We start from the raw sequence: 15968 nt of genomic DNA on the forward strand, positions 1-15968 counted from the left end.
GCAGTTCATAGTCGTACATCGCAGGGTCAGGATTGGAGAAGGCAGCATCGTCGTTAATGAAGCAGGAGTTCGGCAACAGGAAATCAGGAGTGCCCCGCTTCAGCTTAGGAGCGTGAGTGCGGGGGTGGCTTCTGCGCGAGGAGCGGCCTCGGCCCATGACGCCGATCTCAGCAGGAGGAGACAGCAGGCTGGCCGAAGTTCACCGCAGGGCAGCGTCGGGAAGAACCAACGCTTCAGCGCAGAAGTCCAAGGCAGGCCACTGCAAGAGGATCGCAGCAGGCCGCAGGAAAGGAAGGGTAGCCACTGCTAGGAGGGAATGCAGCAGTTACCAGTGCTGGCATCAACGCTTCAGCACAGACGTCCAGGGCAGGCCACTGCAAGGAGATAGCAGCAGGCCGCAGGAAAGGAAGGGTAGCCACTGCTAGGAGGGAATGCAGCAGTTACCAGTGCTGGCATCAACGCTTCAGCACAGGCGTCCAGGATAGGCCACTACAGGAGAATAGCGGCAGGCCACAGGACAGGAAGGGTAGCCACTGCTAGGAGGGAATGCAGCAGTTACCAGTGCTGGCATCAACGCTTCAGCACAGACGTCCAGGGTAGGCCACTGCAAGGAGATAGCAGCAGGCCAGTGCTGGCAACAACGCTTCAGCACAGACGTCCAGGACCAGGCCTCTGGATTCTCAGGAACTTGGAAGGTAAGAACGCTAGGAGAGAGGCCTGGGGTGGTTTGTGGCAGAGCCAGTAACATAGAGGTAGGAATAGTTATGCTCGGCGCTGGTTCAGAGCCAACGCCTAGAATATAAAGGGCGGAGATCCAATCACAGGAGGAGGGTGTGTGAGAATTCCTCCAATGAAAGAGCACAGGGCAGAAGCTGCAATGAGAGGCAGCACCTGTGCCATAGATTGCCAGAGGAAGCCTGCAACTGCACAGGTCTGCAAGGCAATAGTCAAAGCCAGTAGTGGATTCCTTACAGTACCCCCCCCTTCAGGTGAGACCTCCGGACGAACAAGATCCATCACAGATTTGGGGGACATGGAATTGTTCCTAAACCTCCTTAGGCGAGAAGTGGCGTTGGAAGCCCATAGTTTGTTGGGATTCCTTACAGTACCCCCACCACTGGGTGAGAAGCCTGGGTGAACAGGACCATTCATAGGTCTGGGAGACATTGAGTTGTTCCTGAAGTGTCTCCGGCGAGAATTAGGTCCACAATCCAGGTGTACATTGGCGAGTGCCATGAAAGACAGCGGTGGTACTGCAGTTCTTGGTACATGGACAATGGGACCTGAGGGCTCCGGAATGGGAACATCGGAAGGACAGTAGCCAGGTGTCCGGTGCATAGTAATAGTCCAAGAGTACGGGGCACAGGACACAGATTGTCGGACAAAAATGGCAGAGGGACCTTCAGAGAAGGCAATGTCTTTGGTGAAATCAGCACGGAGGAAGTTGCGAGAGTCTTTAGCTTCCAAGGAATTCCGGGTGGTGGTTAGCAAGGGAATGGGGCGGGAGGGTTCACTACACACTATTGCAGCGGTACTTTTGATACCAAGCAGGGTTGCTATCCCAAGCAATTTGCGAGAGTCTGTAGCAGTGTGTATGCAACTCATGGTACTGGCAGTTGAAGAAGGATCCGCTTCCTTTGGTTTGTGATCTTTAGAGAGAATCAAATCCGAAATTGTGGCCTTGGCGAAGGACATAATAAGCATGTCTATACCCATAGTGGACCCATAGAGAACTGGAACGGACGCTTCAGGTAAAGCGACGAGGTCCAGTAAGGGTGTCTTCGTCTTAGGGAGAGGCCAATTGCCATACAGAACGGGCACTTTGGGCACCGCACAGAGACCTGCGAGTAAGGAGTCAGTTTGAAAGGTGAGAAAACAGATTTTATCCAAAAAACAAGGCAGGCGGTTAAGCGGTGCATCAACCTTAGAGAAAAAAGTCTTGGGGTTAAAGCTGGGTGCCTCCAACACAGAGAAAGAAGACAGAGAACTAGAGCTTGGCTTCGGAGTGGAGGTCCCAGGTACCCAGGTCTCACATGATACTGTGGAGAAGCAATGCAAATTGTTACTGTTTTAAACATAGGGTTTTTAACATCGGTAGCTCCAGGCACCTTTTTGAGAGGTAACCCTAGTTTTGGGACAGGACAGTCAATAGCAAGTACCCCAAGTATTGTGGAAGACACAGAGAAAAATAAGTCCATTTTAAAGACGGGATCTTCTGAAAAAAGGGAAAGTTCCAAATGCGATACCCCTGAGTTCGTGGTAGTAGACATACAGTCAGTAGTGGATACCCCGAATACTGTGGGCGAATCAGCGTGAAACAGTATTATTACAGGAATGGGCATCCCAGACTTAAAGTCATTTTTAATCATCCCGGAGGCTGTGGCATGATCCGTGAGAGAAACTGGGGTAAACTCTCCAACAGACACAAGGGACATCTTGCTTGTTACAGAATTGGGTCCCTGAGAATCCCTAGTGAGGGCATCAGACTCCATGGGAGACTTAGTGACAGGGGTTTTGGAACTGATTAAAGGAATTGCAGGTATCACAGATTTACTAGGATAAATACCTTGCAAAACAGAAATTTTAGTAAAGGTGATAGGCATCACAGATAGGACAGACAGAAGTAAGCTAGGCAAGGTTGCTTCTATAACAGAAGATTTGACAGCGGCAAAGCTTAACTCAGCGGCTGCTGGAGAACTTTTAACTACAGTGAGAAGGGACTGCAGATTTACAAAGTCAGGGATAAAGGGAGTCTCAAACTTGAAAGCCTGATCCTTCAAAAAGAAGGGCCCTAACTTTAATGGTACTGAGGGAGCAACAGCAGATACGCTGATCTCAGTAGGGGTCACTTGGAAAGGAGCATAATATGTACTGTTCGCTTTAAACCCTAGGATTTGAGAAAAGGAGAACTCAGACAGTGCAAGTGGGGCAACCACGACTGTGCTGGCCTCTGAAGTGGGTATTTGGGAAAGAGTGTCTGGGACATCAGAAACGACAACAGATTCCACGAAAAGGGGTCTATGCTCAGAAGCAGGGGTCTCAGCTCTCTGAGTGGCAGACGGGGTGAGTGAAATACCTAGGAGTAGGGATTCTGCGAACAGGTTTAGAGAAACAAACGGCTCCAGAGTACTTTTTACTGGAGCCAGTATTATTACCGAAAGTTCAGGAGGCATAGCCCCGAGAATTTTAGCCGAGTCAGAGGACAAAAGGGGTTGATCCTCTGAGGCTAAGGAGGTGCCCTGACTGACGAACTGAAGGGATCTACCAAGGAAGGTTCACAGGGCTGACCTGCAGGGGTTAACATAGGAAAAACCCCAAGGGTTAAATTACTCTGTACCTGAGAATCAGAGAAATAGAAGCTAGTCTCCGAGAGTGGGGTCATAGGTCCCTAGGGCAAGAGGCAGAACCCCCTATCATTAGACTGCGGAATACTAGGGTTAGCAGTAGGGACCTCACAGAGCAGACTAGCAGGGGTTAATACAGAAAAAACCTCGGAAACAGAGCATAGAATTTTTGGTTTAGGAAAAGAGGGCAAACAGGATTCATTCTCTGGTGCTAGGGAAGACACACTGACCTGGGGACTGCAGGGATTTACAGTGGGGAACGCATAAGCCTGACTAGCAGGGGTTAAGACCGAAATAACCTCAGGGACAGAACTTAGGGAGGTTAACTCAGGATTAGGGAGCATGGCAGCTTCTTCCTTAGCGGGCAGCGACAGAGAAATGTTTTGACCATTCTTAGGAGAGAGAGGTACCCCCACAGGTTTAGCAACAGGACTGACAGAAAAGGGTTTGTGAATAGTCTGCGCGTGGGCAGCAAGTAGAGGTTCACGCTCGCTTATGTTCTTGTCAAATTCCAGGAATAATTTAAGGGTGGTGTCTATGGCCTGAGCCGGTACCCCAAAATCCGCAGGTTCAAGACCTGGAGTAGACATAAGAAGGAGTAGTTGGGAGTACTGGGCTTGTAACATCTTCTTCACCTCTCTACATTCCTGAGACCTTGTAAGTATTTCTTTACGAGTTAGTCTTTCTGCGGGGGTTAACCCTTCGTACATACAGGCAAGATTAGGTGGAGGCAGTCTTTCAAACAGATACTGTTTTTCAAACAGGGACTGGTCCGCAGCCTGGGACATAGGTACAGTTAAACATTTACCATCCCCCGCCACGGCGCGGTCCGGTTTTAATGGGCCGAGCATACTGTTACGCCGATGCTCGCCACAAACCGGGACCGGACCGCGGGGCTGAGGTGGGGTTATATAATCACCGACCTTAGTCCGCGCAGACTGATCCGGAGTGCGCAGTTCGTAGTCGTACATCGCAGGGTCAGGATTGGAGAAGGCAGCATCGTCGTTAATGAAGCAGGAGTTCGGCAACAGGAAGTCAGGAGTGCCCCGCTTCAGCTTAGGAGCGTGAGCGCGGGGGTGGCTTCTGCGCGAGGAGCGGCCTCGGCCCATGACGCCGATCTCAGCAGGAGGAGACAGCAGGCTGGCCGAAGTTCACCGCAGGGCAGCGTCGGGAAGAACCAACGCTTCAGCGCAGAAGTCCAAGGCAGGCCACTGCAAGAGGATCGCAGCAGGCCGCAGGAAAGGAAGGGTAGCCACTGCTAGGAGGGAATGCAGCAGTTACCAGTGCTGGCATCAACGCTTCAGCACAGGCGTCCAGGATAGGCCACTGCAGGAGAATAGCAGCAGGCCGTAGGACAGGAAGGGTAGCCACTGCTAGGAGGGAATGCAGCAGTACCAGTGCTGGCATCAACGCTTCAGCACAGACGTCCAGGGCAGGCCACTACAGGAGAATAGCGGCAGGCCACAGGACAGGAAGGGTAGCCACTGCTAGGAGGGAATGCAGCAGTCACCAGTGCTGGCATCAACGCTTCAGCACAGACGTCCAGGGTAGGCCACTGCAAGGAGATAGCAGCAGGCCAGTGCTGGCAACAACGCTTCAGCACAGACGTCCAGGACCAGGTCTCTGGATACTCAGGAACTTGAAGGTAAGAACACTAGGAGAGAGGCCTGGGGTGGTTTGTGGCAGAGCCAGTAACATAGAGGTAGGAATGGTTATGCTCGGCGCTGGTTCAGAGCCAACGTCTAGAATATAAAGGGCGGAGATCCAATCACAGGAGGAGGGTGTGTGAGAATTCCTCCAATGAAAGAGCACAGGGCAGAAGCTGCAATGAGAGGCAGCACCTGTGCCATAGATTGCCAGAGGAAGCTTGCAACTGCACAGGTCTGCAAGGCAACAGTCAAAGCCAGTAGTGGATTCCTTACATCTTCCCCCTGCAATGTCCTCTGAACTGGACTCCAGGCCTGGCACCAGCACAGGAGTGGACACTGCAGCTTCCCTTAGTTACAGCAAACTTCTGCAACTCTTCTGGCTCTGAACTGAGCTGAACTGAACTACTAGGGTCCTCCCTCCCAATCTGTATATACCCTTTACCCACCATGTTGCAACATTCAAAACCAGGTGCTGCTTATGTGCCCAGCCCCTGAGTGGTGGGTAGGAAGGTGCTGGTTAGGTGACCAGCCCCTGAGCGGTGGGTAGGAAGGTGCTGGCTAGGTGACCAGCCCCTGAGTGGTGGGTAGGAAGGAGCTGGCTAGGTGACTAGCCCCTGAGTGGTGGGTAGGAAGGTGCTGGCTAGGTGACCAGCCCCTGAGTGCTGGGTAGGAAGGTGCTGGCTAGGTGACCAGCCCCTGAGTGGTGGGTGGGAAGGTGCTGGCTAGGTGACCAGCCCCTGAGTGCTGGGTAGGAAGGTGCTGGCTAAGTGACCAGCCCCTGAGTGGTGGGTAGGAAGGTGCTGGCTAGGTGACCAGCCCCTGAGCGGTGGGTAGGAAGGTGCTGGCTAGGTGACCAGCCCCTGAGTGCTGGGTAGGAAGGTGCTGGCTAAGTGACCAGCCCCTGAGTGGTGGGTAGGAAGGTGCTGGCTAGGTGACCAGCCCCTGAGTGCTGGGTAGGAAAGTGCTGGCTAAGTGACCAGCCCCTGAGTGCTGGGTAGGAAGGTGCTGGCTAGGTGACCAGCCCCTGAGCGGTGGGTAGGAAGGTACTGGCTAGGTGCCCAGCCCCTGAGTGGTGGGTAGGAAGGTACTGGCTAGGTGACCAGCCCCTGAGCGGTGGGTAGGAAGGTGCTGGCTAGGTGACCAGCCCCTGAGTGCTGGGTAGGAAGGTGCTGGCTAGGTGACCAGCCCCTGAGTGGTGGGTAGGAAGGTGCTGGCTAGGTGACCAGCCCCTGAGTGCTGGGTAGGAAGGTGCTGGCTAGGTGACCAGCCCCTGAGCGGTGGGTAGGAAGGTACTGGCTAGGTGACCAGCCCCTGAGTGGTGGGTAGGAAGGTCCTGGCTAGGTGACTAGCCCCTGAGTGGTGGGTAGGAAGGTGCTGGCTAGGTGACCAGCCCCTGAGCGGTGGGTAGGAAGGTGCTGGCTAGGTGACCAGCCCCTGAGCGGTGGGTAGGAAGGTGCTGGCTAGATGACCAGCCCCTGAGCGGTGGGTAGGAAGGTGCTGGCTAGGTGACCAGCCCCTGAGTGGTGGGTAGGAAGGTCCTGGCTAGGTGACCAGCCCCTGAGTGGTGGGTAGGAAGGTGCTGGCTAGGTGACCAGCCCCTGAGCGGTGGGTAGGAAGGTGCTGGCTAGGTGACCAGCCCCTGAGTGCTGGGTAGGAAGGTGCTGGCTAAGTGACCAGCCCCTGAGCGGTGGGTAGGAAGGTGCTGGTTAGGTGACCAGCCCCTGATTGGTGGATAGGAAGGTGCTGGTTAGGTGACCAGCCCCTGAGTGGTGGGTAGGAAGGTGCTGGCTAAGTGACCAGCCCCTGAGTGCTGGGTAGGAAGGTGCTGGCTAGGTGACCGGCCCCTGAGCGGTGGGTAGGAAGGTGCTGGCTAAGTGACCAGCCCCTGAGTGGTGGGTAGGAAGGTGCTGGCTAGGTGACCAGCCCCTGAGTGGTGGGTAGGAAGGTGCTGGCTAGGTGACCGGCCCCTGAGCGGTGGGTATGAAGGTGCTGGCTAGGTGACCAGCCCGAGTGGTGGGTAGGAAGGTGCTGGCTAGGTGACCAGCCCCTGAGTGGTGGGTAGGAAGGTGCTGGCTAGGTGACCAGCCCCTGAGTGGTGGGTAGGAAGGTGCTGGCTAGGTGACCAGCCCCTGAGTGGTGGGTAGGAAGGTGCTGGCTAGGTGACCAGCCCCTGAGTGGTGGGTAGGAAGGTGCTGGCTAGGTGACCAGCCTCTGAGTGGTGGGTAGGAAGGTGCTGGCTAGGTGACCAGCCCCTGAGTGGTGGGTAGGAAGGTGCTGGCTAGGTGACCAGCCCCTGAGCGGTGGGTAGGAAGGTGCTGGCTAGGTGACCAGCCCCTGAGTGGTGGGTAGGAAGGTGCTGGCTAGGTGACTAGCCCCTGAGTGGTGGGTAGGAAGGTGCTGGCTAGGTGACCAGCCCCTGAGCGGTGGGTAGGAAGGTGCTGGCTAGGTGACCAGCCCCTGAGTGGTGGGTAGGAAGGAGCTGGCTAGGTGACCAGCCCCTGAGCGGTGGGTAGGAAGGTGCTGGCTAGGTGACCAGCCCCTGAGCGGTGGGTAGGAAGGTGCTGGCTAGGTGACCAGCCCCTGAGTGCTGGGTAGGAAGGTGCTGGCTAGGTGACCAGCCCCTGAGTGGTGGGTAGGAAGTTGCTGGCTAGGTGACCAGCCCCTGAGTGCTGGGTAGGAAGGTGCTGGCTAGGTGACCAGCCCCTGAGCGGTGGGTAGGAAGGTACTGGCTAGGTGACCAGCCCCTGAGTGGTGGGTAGGAAGGTCCTGGCTAGGTGACTAGCCCCTGAGTGGTGGGTAGGAAGGTGCTGGCTAGGTGACCAGCCCCTGAGCGGTGGGTAGGAAGGTGCTGGCTAGGTGACCAGCCCCTGAGCGGTGGGTAGGAAGGTGCTTGCTAGGTGACCAGCCCCTGAGCGGTGGGTAGGAAGGTGCTGGCTAGGTGACCAGCCCCTGAGTGGTGGGTAGGAAGGTCCTGGCTAGGTGACCAGCCCCTGAGTGGTGGGTAGGAAGGTGCTGGCTAGGTGACCAGCCCCTGAGCGGTGGGTAGGAAGGTGCTGGCTAGGTGACCAGCCCCTGAGTGCTGGGTAGGAAGGTGCTGGCTAAGTGACCAGCCCCTGAGCGGTGGGTAGGAAGGTGCTGGTTAGGTGACCAGCCCCTGATTGGTGGGTAGGAAGGTGCTGGTTAGGTGACCAGCCCCTGAGTGGTGGGTAGGAAGGTGCTGGCTAAGTGACCAGCCCCTGAGTGCTGGGTAGGAAAGTGCTGGCTAGGTGACCGGCCCCTGAGCGGTGGGTAGGAAGGTGCTGGCTAGGTGACCAGCCCCTGAGTGGTGGGTAGGAAGGTGCTGGCTAAGTGACCAGCCCCTGAGTGGTGGGTAGGAAGGTGCTGGCTAGGTGACCAGCCCCTGAGTGGTGGGTAGGAAGGTGCTGGCTAGGTGACCGGCCCCTGAGCGGTGGGTATGAAGGTGCTGGCTAGGTGACCAGCCCGAGTGGTGGGTAGGAAGGTGCTGGCTAGGTGACCAGCCCGAGTGGTGGGTAGGAAGGTGCTGGCTAGGTGACCAGCCCCTGAGTGGTGGGTAGGAAGGTGCTGGCTAAGTGACCAGCCCCTGAGTGGTGGGTAGGAAGGTGCTGGCTAGGTGACCAGCCCCTGAGTGGTGGGTAGGAAGGTGCTGGCTAGGTGACCAGCCCCTGAGTGGTGGGTAGGAAGGTGCTGGCTAGGTGACCAGCCTCTGAGTGGTGGGTAGGAAGGTGCTGGCTAGGTGACCAGCCCCTGAGTGGTGGGTAGGAAGGTGCTGGCTAGGTGACCAGCCCGAGTGGTGGGTAGGAAGGTGCTGGCTTGGTGACCAGCCCCTGAGCGGTGGGTAGGAAGGTGCTGGCTAGGTGACCAGCCCCTGAGCGGTGGGTAGGAAGGTGCTGGCTAGGTGACCAGCCCCTGAGTGGTGGGTAGGAAGGTGCTGGCTAGGTGACCAGCCCCTGAGCGGTGGGTAGGAAGGTGCTGGCTAGGTGACCAGCCCCTGAGCGGTGGGTAGGAAGGTGCTGGCTAGGTGACCAGCCCCTGAGTGGTGGGTAGGAAGGTGCTGGCTAGGTGACCAGCTCCTGAGCGGTGGGTAGGAAGGTGCTGGCTAGGTGACCAGCCCCTGAGTGCTGGGTAGGAAGGTGCTGGCTAGGTGACCAGCCCCTGAGTGGTGGGTAGGAAGGTTCTGGCTAGGTGACCAGCCCCTGAGTGGTGGGTAGGAAGGTGCTGGCTAGGTGACCAGCCCCTGAGTGGTGGGTAGGAAGGTGCTGGCTAGGTGACCAGCCTCTGAGTGGTGGGTAGGAAGGTGCTGGCTAGGTGACCAGCCCCTGAGTGGTGGGTAGGAAGGTGCTGGCTAGGTGACCAGCCCCTGAGTTACATGGAAAGGTCGCAGACCTCTGCAACTTTCCAACTGAACACAAAGTTAACCCCTTGTCCCTGAAGTGCTGGAAGCCGGTTTACAATACACATATACATCCATATATAACAATACACCTGTATTATTCACCGGTAGGGGTAATACAGGGCTTACCCTTTATATACAGCAGCCATATTTACCCCATCGTTATAAGTCTGAGTGCAAGGAGCAGGAGTCACCGATCAGACTGGAATACGTACTGTGTGTGAGACTGCCCCCCGGTGTCTGCTCTTAATCCTGCACCACAGTGTCAATTATTCTGAGAGTATTCATCCTAATAATAACCCTGATTATAATTACCCAAATCTCCCTGCGGGCACAATGCTGCAGGGGTGAAAAACTGCATCAAAAACTTCCCCAACCACGGAAAACCTCGTCTCCGACCTGCGGCAGGAACTGGTTTTACCTGCGCTCACACACAGATATTCATTTATTAAAGTCCGGATTTCAGCTCAAACAAAAAGAAGAAAACCTGAGAAAGTGAGAAAAATAACAGCTGCAAAGAAGTGGCTTTACCCAGACAGCTCCAGTGCAGTGAGGGACACGAGTTATTGCATTCAATCTGCCACTGTTTCTAACCCAAGGTATACTGACACACTGACGCACGACAGGATGAGATGTCATCGTTACGTGACAGACACAAGATGTGGCAGAAGTTATCCAAGGAAAACAGGATCTCACACAAGAAGTGACATATTAGGGGCCACTTCTAAAAGTCTCCATGCTGCAAAACCAGTGCAAAAATACCTCAGCAGCGTTAACAAAGAAGAAGGAAAATCCCATTGGTTTCAATGGAAATGCTTTTTATTTGCTAAACTGGGTGCAATATTTTTGCCCTCGTTTTGCAGCTGGGAGACTGATCAGGGATTCCCATTGATTGGGGGTCCATGAACTGTGTCATTGGACCTCCCTGCCCAACAACTTCCTCCTTAGCAATGAATCCAATATTCTGCTGCTTTCTCCTGAAACGGTGTGATCATCTTCTCAAATCCCTCTCCCATCAAGTTCCGGATCACCTACAAAGTTCTCCTCCTTACCTTCAAGGCTGTCCACTCATCTGCTAATACCTACAAATCCCTCTCCCATCAAGTTCCGGATCACCTACAAAGTTCTCCTTCTTACCTTCAAGGCTGTCCACTCATCTGCTAATACTGTACCTACAAATCCCTCTCCCATCAAGTCCCGGATCACCTACAAAGTTCTTCTTCTTACCTTCAAGGCTGTCCACTCATCTGCTAATACCTACAAATCCCTCTCCCATCAAGTTCCGGATCACCTACAAAGTTCTCCTTCTTACCTTCAAGGCTGTCCACTCATCTGCTAATACTGTACCTACAAATCCCTCTCCCATCATGTTCCGGATCACTTACAAAGTTCTCCTCCTTACCTTCAAGGCTGTCCACTCATCTGCTAATACAGATGCAGCCACGAGTATTAGAACACTTACCTGGGACATTCTGGGAGATTCTGGGGCAGTCTCACAGTAAATGCCTCAACATTTCTGTGAGATTTTTATGGCCCATCGGATTAACACAGCGGGGGTCCCTGCAGTCCCATTCAGTTTGATTCAGTTTGAATGGGACTGCAGGGACCCCCCGCTGTGTTAATACGATGGGCCATTAGGAATTTTACAGAAATGTTGAGGCATTTACTGTGAGACTTCCCCAGAATTTCCATGGCAAGAGTTCTAATACTCGTGGCTGCATCTGTACCTACAAATCCCTCTCCCTTCAAGTTCCGGATCACCTACAAAGGTCTCCTCCTTACCTTCAAGGCTGTCCAATCATCTGCTAATACTGTACCTACAAATCCCTCTCCCTTCAAGTTCTGGATCACCTACAAAGTTCTCCTCCTTACCTTTGAGGCTCTCCCCTCATCGGCTAATCCCTACAAATTCGCTATCATTTCTCAGTATGCCCCCTGTTCGTCTCCTGAACTTTACTCATAACTGTCTCCTCTCAATCCCATCGACCTCTACTTACCTTCTGAATAAATAATTTGAATAGCCTGCACTCATGCCTACTGCCCCACACCCACAGTGCTCCTACCAACCATTGTGGCCAAGCACAGCCACCTACTTCTTCCCTCACCTGCTGTCTCTGTATATCTCCCATCATAGCACTTAGATTGTAAGCTCTCTGGCACAGGGATTTCCTTTCCATAGGTCTGACTATGTTTTTTAGGCTTATTGTATTATAATTTTCTGTATTGTGTTGTCTCATTTGTAAAGTGCTGAGTACACAGTTGGTGCTATATAATATAGAGATACATACATAATGAGCATCAGTTCCCTTGTTAGTCTAATAAAAACTCAGAGGATTCCCGCTGTACTTGGGTTTTGAGGCTGAAAGACATAACAACCCTTTATGGAAGATTCAGGATTGCGCTGTTAGAGAGAAGTCGCCACATTCCACAGAAAGAAGAGCTGGAGCAAGAGGTCCTTCTCTGAACTCGAGGGTGGGGGCTCTGGAGGCTGGGAGGCACTGGAGGATGGGGGGTCTCAGGAGGGTTTGGGGGCAATGGGGGGTTCTGGAGGCTGGGAGGCACTGGAGGATGGGGGGGCTCTGGAGGGTGAGGGCAGTGGGGGATTCTGGAAGATGGGGTGCTCTATAGGGTGGGTGATTCTGGGGGTGGAAGGTCCTGGGGGGGTGGGGTGTTCTGTAGGGTGGGGGCTCTGGGGTGATATCAGGAAGATATGGATAGTGTGGTAGATTCATGGTATAGGCTCAAAGCAGACGTTGTAAGGGTTAATACCGGAGGGAACTCACATGCTTGGGATAAATGTAAGGGTTAATACCGGAGGGAACTCACATGCTTGGGATAGATGTAAGGGTTAATACCGGAGGGAACTCACATGCTTGGGATAGATGTAAGGGTTAATACCGGAGGGAACTCACATGCTTGGGATAGATGTAAGGGTTAATACCGGAGGGAACTCACATGCTTGGGATAGATGTAAGGGTTAATACCGGAGGGAACTCACACATGTTTGGGATAGATGTAAGGGTTAATACCGGAGGGAACTCACACATGCTTGGGATAGATGTAAGGGTTAATACCGGAGGGAACTCACACATGCTTGGGATAGATGTAAGGGTTAATACCGGAGGGAACTCACATGCTTGGGATAGATGTAAGGGTTAATACCGGAGGGAACTCACATGCTTGGGATAGATGTAAGGGTTAATACCGGAGGGAACTCACATGCTTGGGATAGATGTAAGGGTTAATACCGGAGGGAACTCACATGCTTGGGATAGATGTAAGGGTTAATACCGGAGGGAACTCACACATGCTTGGGATTGATGTAAGGGTTAATACAGCGAGGGAACTCACACATGCTTGGGATAGATGTAAGGGTTAATACCGGAGGGAACTCACATGCTTGGGATAGATGTAAGGGTTAATACCGGAGGGAACTCACATGCTTGGGATAGATGTAAGGGTTAATACCGGAGGGAACTCACATGCTTGGGATAGATGTAAGGGTTAATACCGGAGGGAACTCACACATGTTTGGGATAGATGTAAGGGTTAATACCGGAGGGAACTCACACATGCTTGGGATAGATGTAAGGGTTAATACCGGAGGGAACTCACACATGCTTGGGATAGATGTAAGGGTTAATACCGGAGGGAACTCACACATGCTTGGGATAGATGTAAGGGTTAATACCGGAGGGAACTCACATGCTTGGGATAGATGTAAGGGTTAATACCGGAGGGAACTCACATGCTTGGGATAGATGTAAGGGTTAATACCGGAGGGAACTCACACATGCTTGGGATAGATGTAAGGGTTAATACCGGAGGGAACTCACACATGCTTGGGATAGATGTAAGGGTTAATACAGCGAGGGAACTCACACATGCTTGGGATAGATGTAAGGGTTAATACCGGAGGGAACTCACATGCTTGGGATAGATGTAAGGGTTAATACCGGAGGGAACTCACATGCTTGGGATAGATGTAAGGGTTAATACCGGAGGGAACTCACATGCTTGGGATAGATGTAAGGGTTAATACCGGAGGGAACTCACATGCTTGGGATAGATGTAAGGGTTAATACCGGAGGGAACTCACATGCTTGGGATAGATGTAAGGGTTAATACCGGAGGGAACTCACATGCTTGGGATAGATGTAAGGGTTAATACCGGAGGGAACTCACACATGCTTGGGATAGATGTAAGGGTTAATACCGGAGGGAACTCACACATGCTTGGGATAGATGTAAGGGTTAATACCGGAGGGAACTCACATGCTTGGGATAGATGTAAGGGTTAATACCGGAGGGAACTCACACATGCTTGGGATAGATGTAAGGGTTAATACCGGAGGGAACTCACACATGCTTGGGATAGATGTAAGGGTTAATACCGGAGGGAACTCACACATGCTTGGGATAGATGTAAGGGTTAATACCGGAGGGAACTCACACATGCTTGGGATAGATGTAAGGGTTAACACAGCGAGGGAACTCACACATGCTTGGGATAGATGTAAGGGTTAATACCGGAGGGAACTCACACATGCTTGGGATAGATGTAAGGGTTAATACCGGAGGGAACTCACACATGCTTGGGATAGATGTAAGGGTTAATACCGGAGGGAACTCACATGCTTGGGATAGATGTAAGGGTTAATACCGGAGGGAACTCACACATGCTTGGGATAGATGTAAGGGTTAATACCGGAGGGAACTCACACATGCTTGGGATAGATGTAAGGGTTAATACCGGAGGGAACTCACATGCTTGGGATAGATGTAAGGGTTAATACCGGAGGGAACTCACATGCTTGGGATAGATGTAAGGGTTAATACCGGAGGGAACTCACATGCTTGGGATAGATGTAAGGGTTAATACCGGAGGGAACTCACACATGCTTGGGATAGATGTAAGGCCGCGGGCATGGTCAGTGCTTAGCCGCTGAGCCACGCTCACGCTTGTCAGTGAGCCCCTGCAGCCGCAATGAGCGCAGGGGCTCGCGCACGCTTCCAGAGGCGTAGCAGACACATTTTTTTTTCCGTTTCAGCGCTGAGGGGAGCGGAGGGCCGGTCACGTGAGCGGTTCGCCCAATGAGGGTGAACCAGCTCTGTGACGTCACTGGCCTGCCCATAGACACGCCCCTGGACGGCGCGCGTAGTAAGGCCAGGGAAAGCACCCGCTTTCCCTCAGCCTCCGCGCGGGAGAAATGTCTATGGCCTCAGCTTAAGGCTGCATCCTAAATATAAAAGGAAGCCGAGGGTCATATGGGGTCAGAGGTCTTACAGCAGATAGGGGAATGGGCAGACAAGGAAAGGAGCTGGGAGGAGTCTTCAGGCCGGACAGCGTTTTATAGCATTTGTTGCAGGATCAAAGCAACAACACGCGGGTTTCTGAACTGACTTGTTTAGTTAGCCTCACAAATATGGCATACAAAATAATACGGCTTTTATTCAGCAAACGCAAACAGGCAGATCAGTCCTGAGCAGGACTTTCCCCTCTTCCCAACACTGCCACCGGATGGACTGCAGCTGGTGGGAGAGTCTGGAGACACTTACCTGAAGTAGAAGATGAGCAGAGTGATGAATAAGATCAGAAGGACGCAGCTAATGAAGGACTCCACCACCACCGTCAGCAAGAAGGCTAACAGAGGACAAAGGCCGAGTAATATAGCGACCGGTGAGGAGGACCTGTGCCCCGAGGGGGTCTGTGCCTCCTCTCGCAGGGGGACGATGGAATATGAATGCTACAAATCAGTGCTTTCTATATTTCTCATTTAGGGACCCCTGATACATTTAGGGATCCCTGATATGATCTGCCGTGGCGTTGGCTCAGGGGCTTACAACAATTTTGGCCAAAAATGTCAAACTAAAAGACCATTTTACTTATTAGATATTTATACATATATATTTAGGCACTGTACCGTGTATGAGTCTCACTGGATGTGCTAAAAACTGAGCTTTGTCTGTGTTTTATGTTCTGTCTCTGGTTTTAAATATATATTGCCATGCTCAGTAGCACTCCTCTGTGACACTCATATGCTTATATATATGTTGTGGTTATTTTGGGTGTTCAATAGGAGCTTGTTAGGTGTCCAGTATGTTTTACAATTCTTGTCCAGCTAGTCATGGCTGATTGGAGGGTGGCAACCTCCTTCCTAATTTAAGCTCACCCCCTCCCACATTAAAATGGTTATGAGCTCACTCCATAGCATCTTCCACTCAGGGGAACTTGCCTGCTTGCAGTTTGGCTGTGACATCTCTAATACAGAGTGCTTTTCCTGGTAATGTACAGGTTAATAAAAGCTTCAATCAGACTTAGAACTTTGCAACTAATATTGACAGATTTACTATAAATCATTCTTCCTGTTATTACACAGGTTATTAAGAATTTATATTAGCGTTAGGGACCCCTGAATTGTGGTCTGCCGTGGCGTTGGCTCAGGGGCTTACAACAATTTTGGCCAAAAATGTCAAACTAAAAGACAATTTTACTTATTAGATATTTATACATATATATTTAGGCACTGTACCGTGTATGAGTTTCACGAGATGTGCTAAAAC

At 52.4% G+C, this 15968-nt stretch overlaps 1 protein-coding gene across 7 annotated transcripts in view; it reads right to left on the reverse strand.

Moving 5' to 3' along the window:
* Positions 1 to 15968, reverse strand: part of LOC142473266 (uncharacterized) — a 111926-nt gene that overhangs the window by 26157 nt on the left and 69801 nt on the right. For 5 of the 7 annotated variants that reach the window (XM_075580465.1, XM_075580462.1, XM_075580461.1 and 2 more), the window contains one exon: positions 14964 to 15048. The exons of the other annotated variants lie outside the window; for them this stretch is intronic. In XM_075580465.1, the coding sequence (XP_075436580.1) occupies positions 14964 to 15048 (85 nt within the window). The remainder of the gene's footprint in view (positions 1 to 14963; positions 15049 to 15968) is intronic. 7 annotated transcript variants of the gene reach the window in all.

This window comes from Ascaphus truei (genome assembly GCF_040206685.1).
Source record: "Ascaphus truei isolate aAscTru1 chromosome 2 unlocalized genomic scaffold, aAscTru1.hap1 SUPER_2_unloc_2, whole genome shotgun sequence".
NCBI lineage: Eukaryota > Metazoa > Chordata > Amphibia > Anura > Ascaphidae > Ascaphus > Ascaphus truei.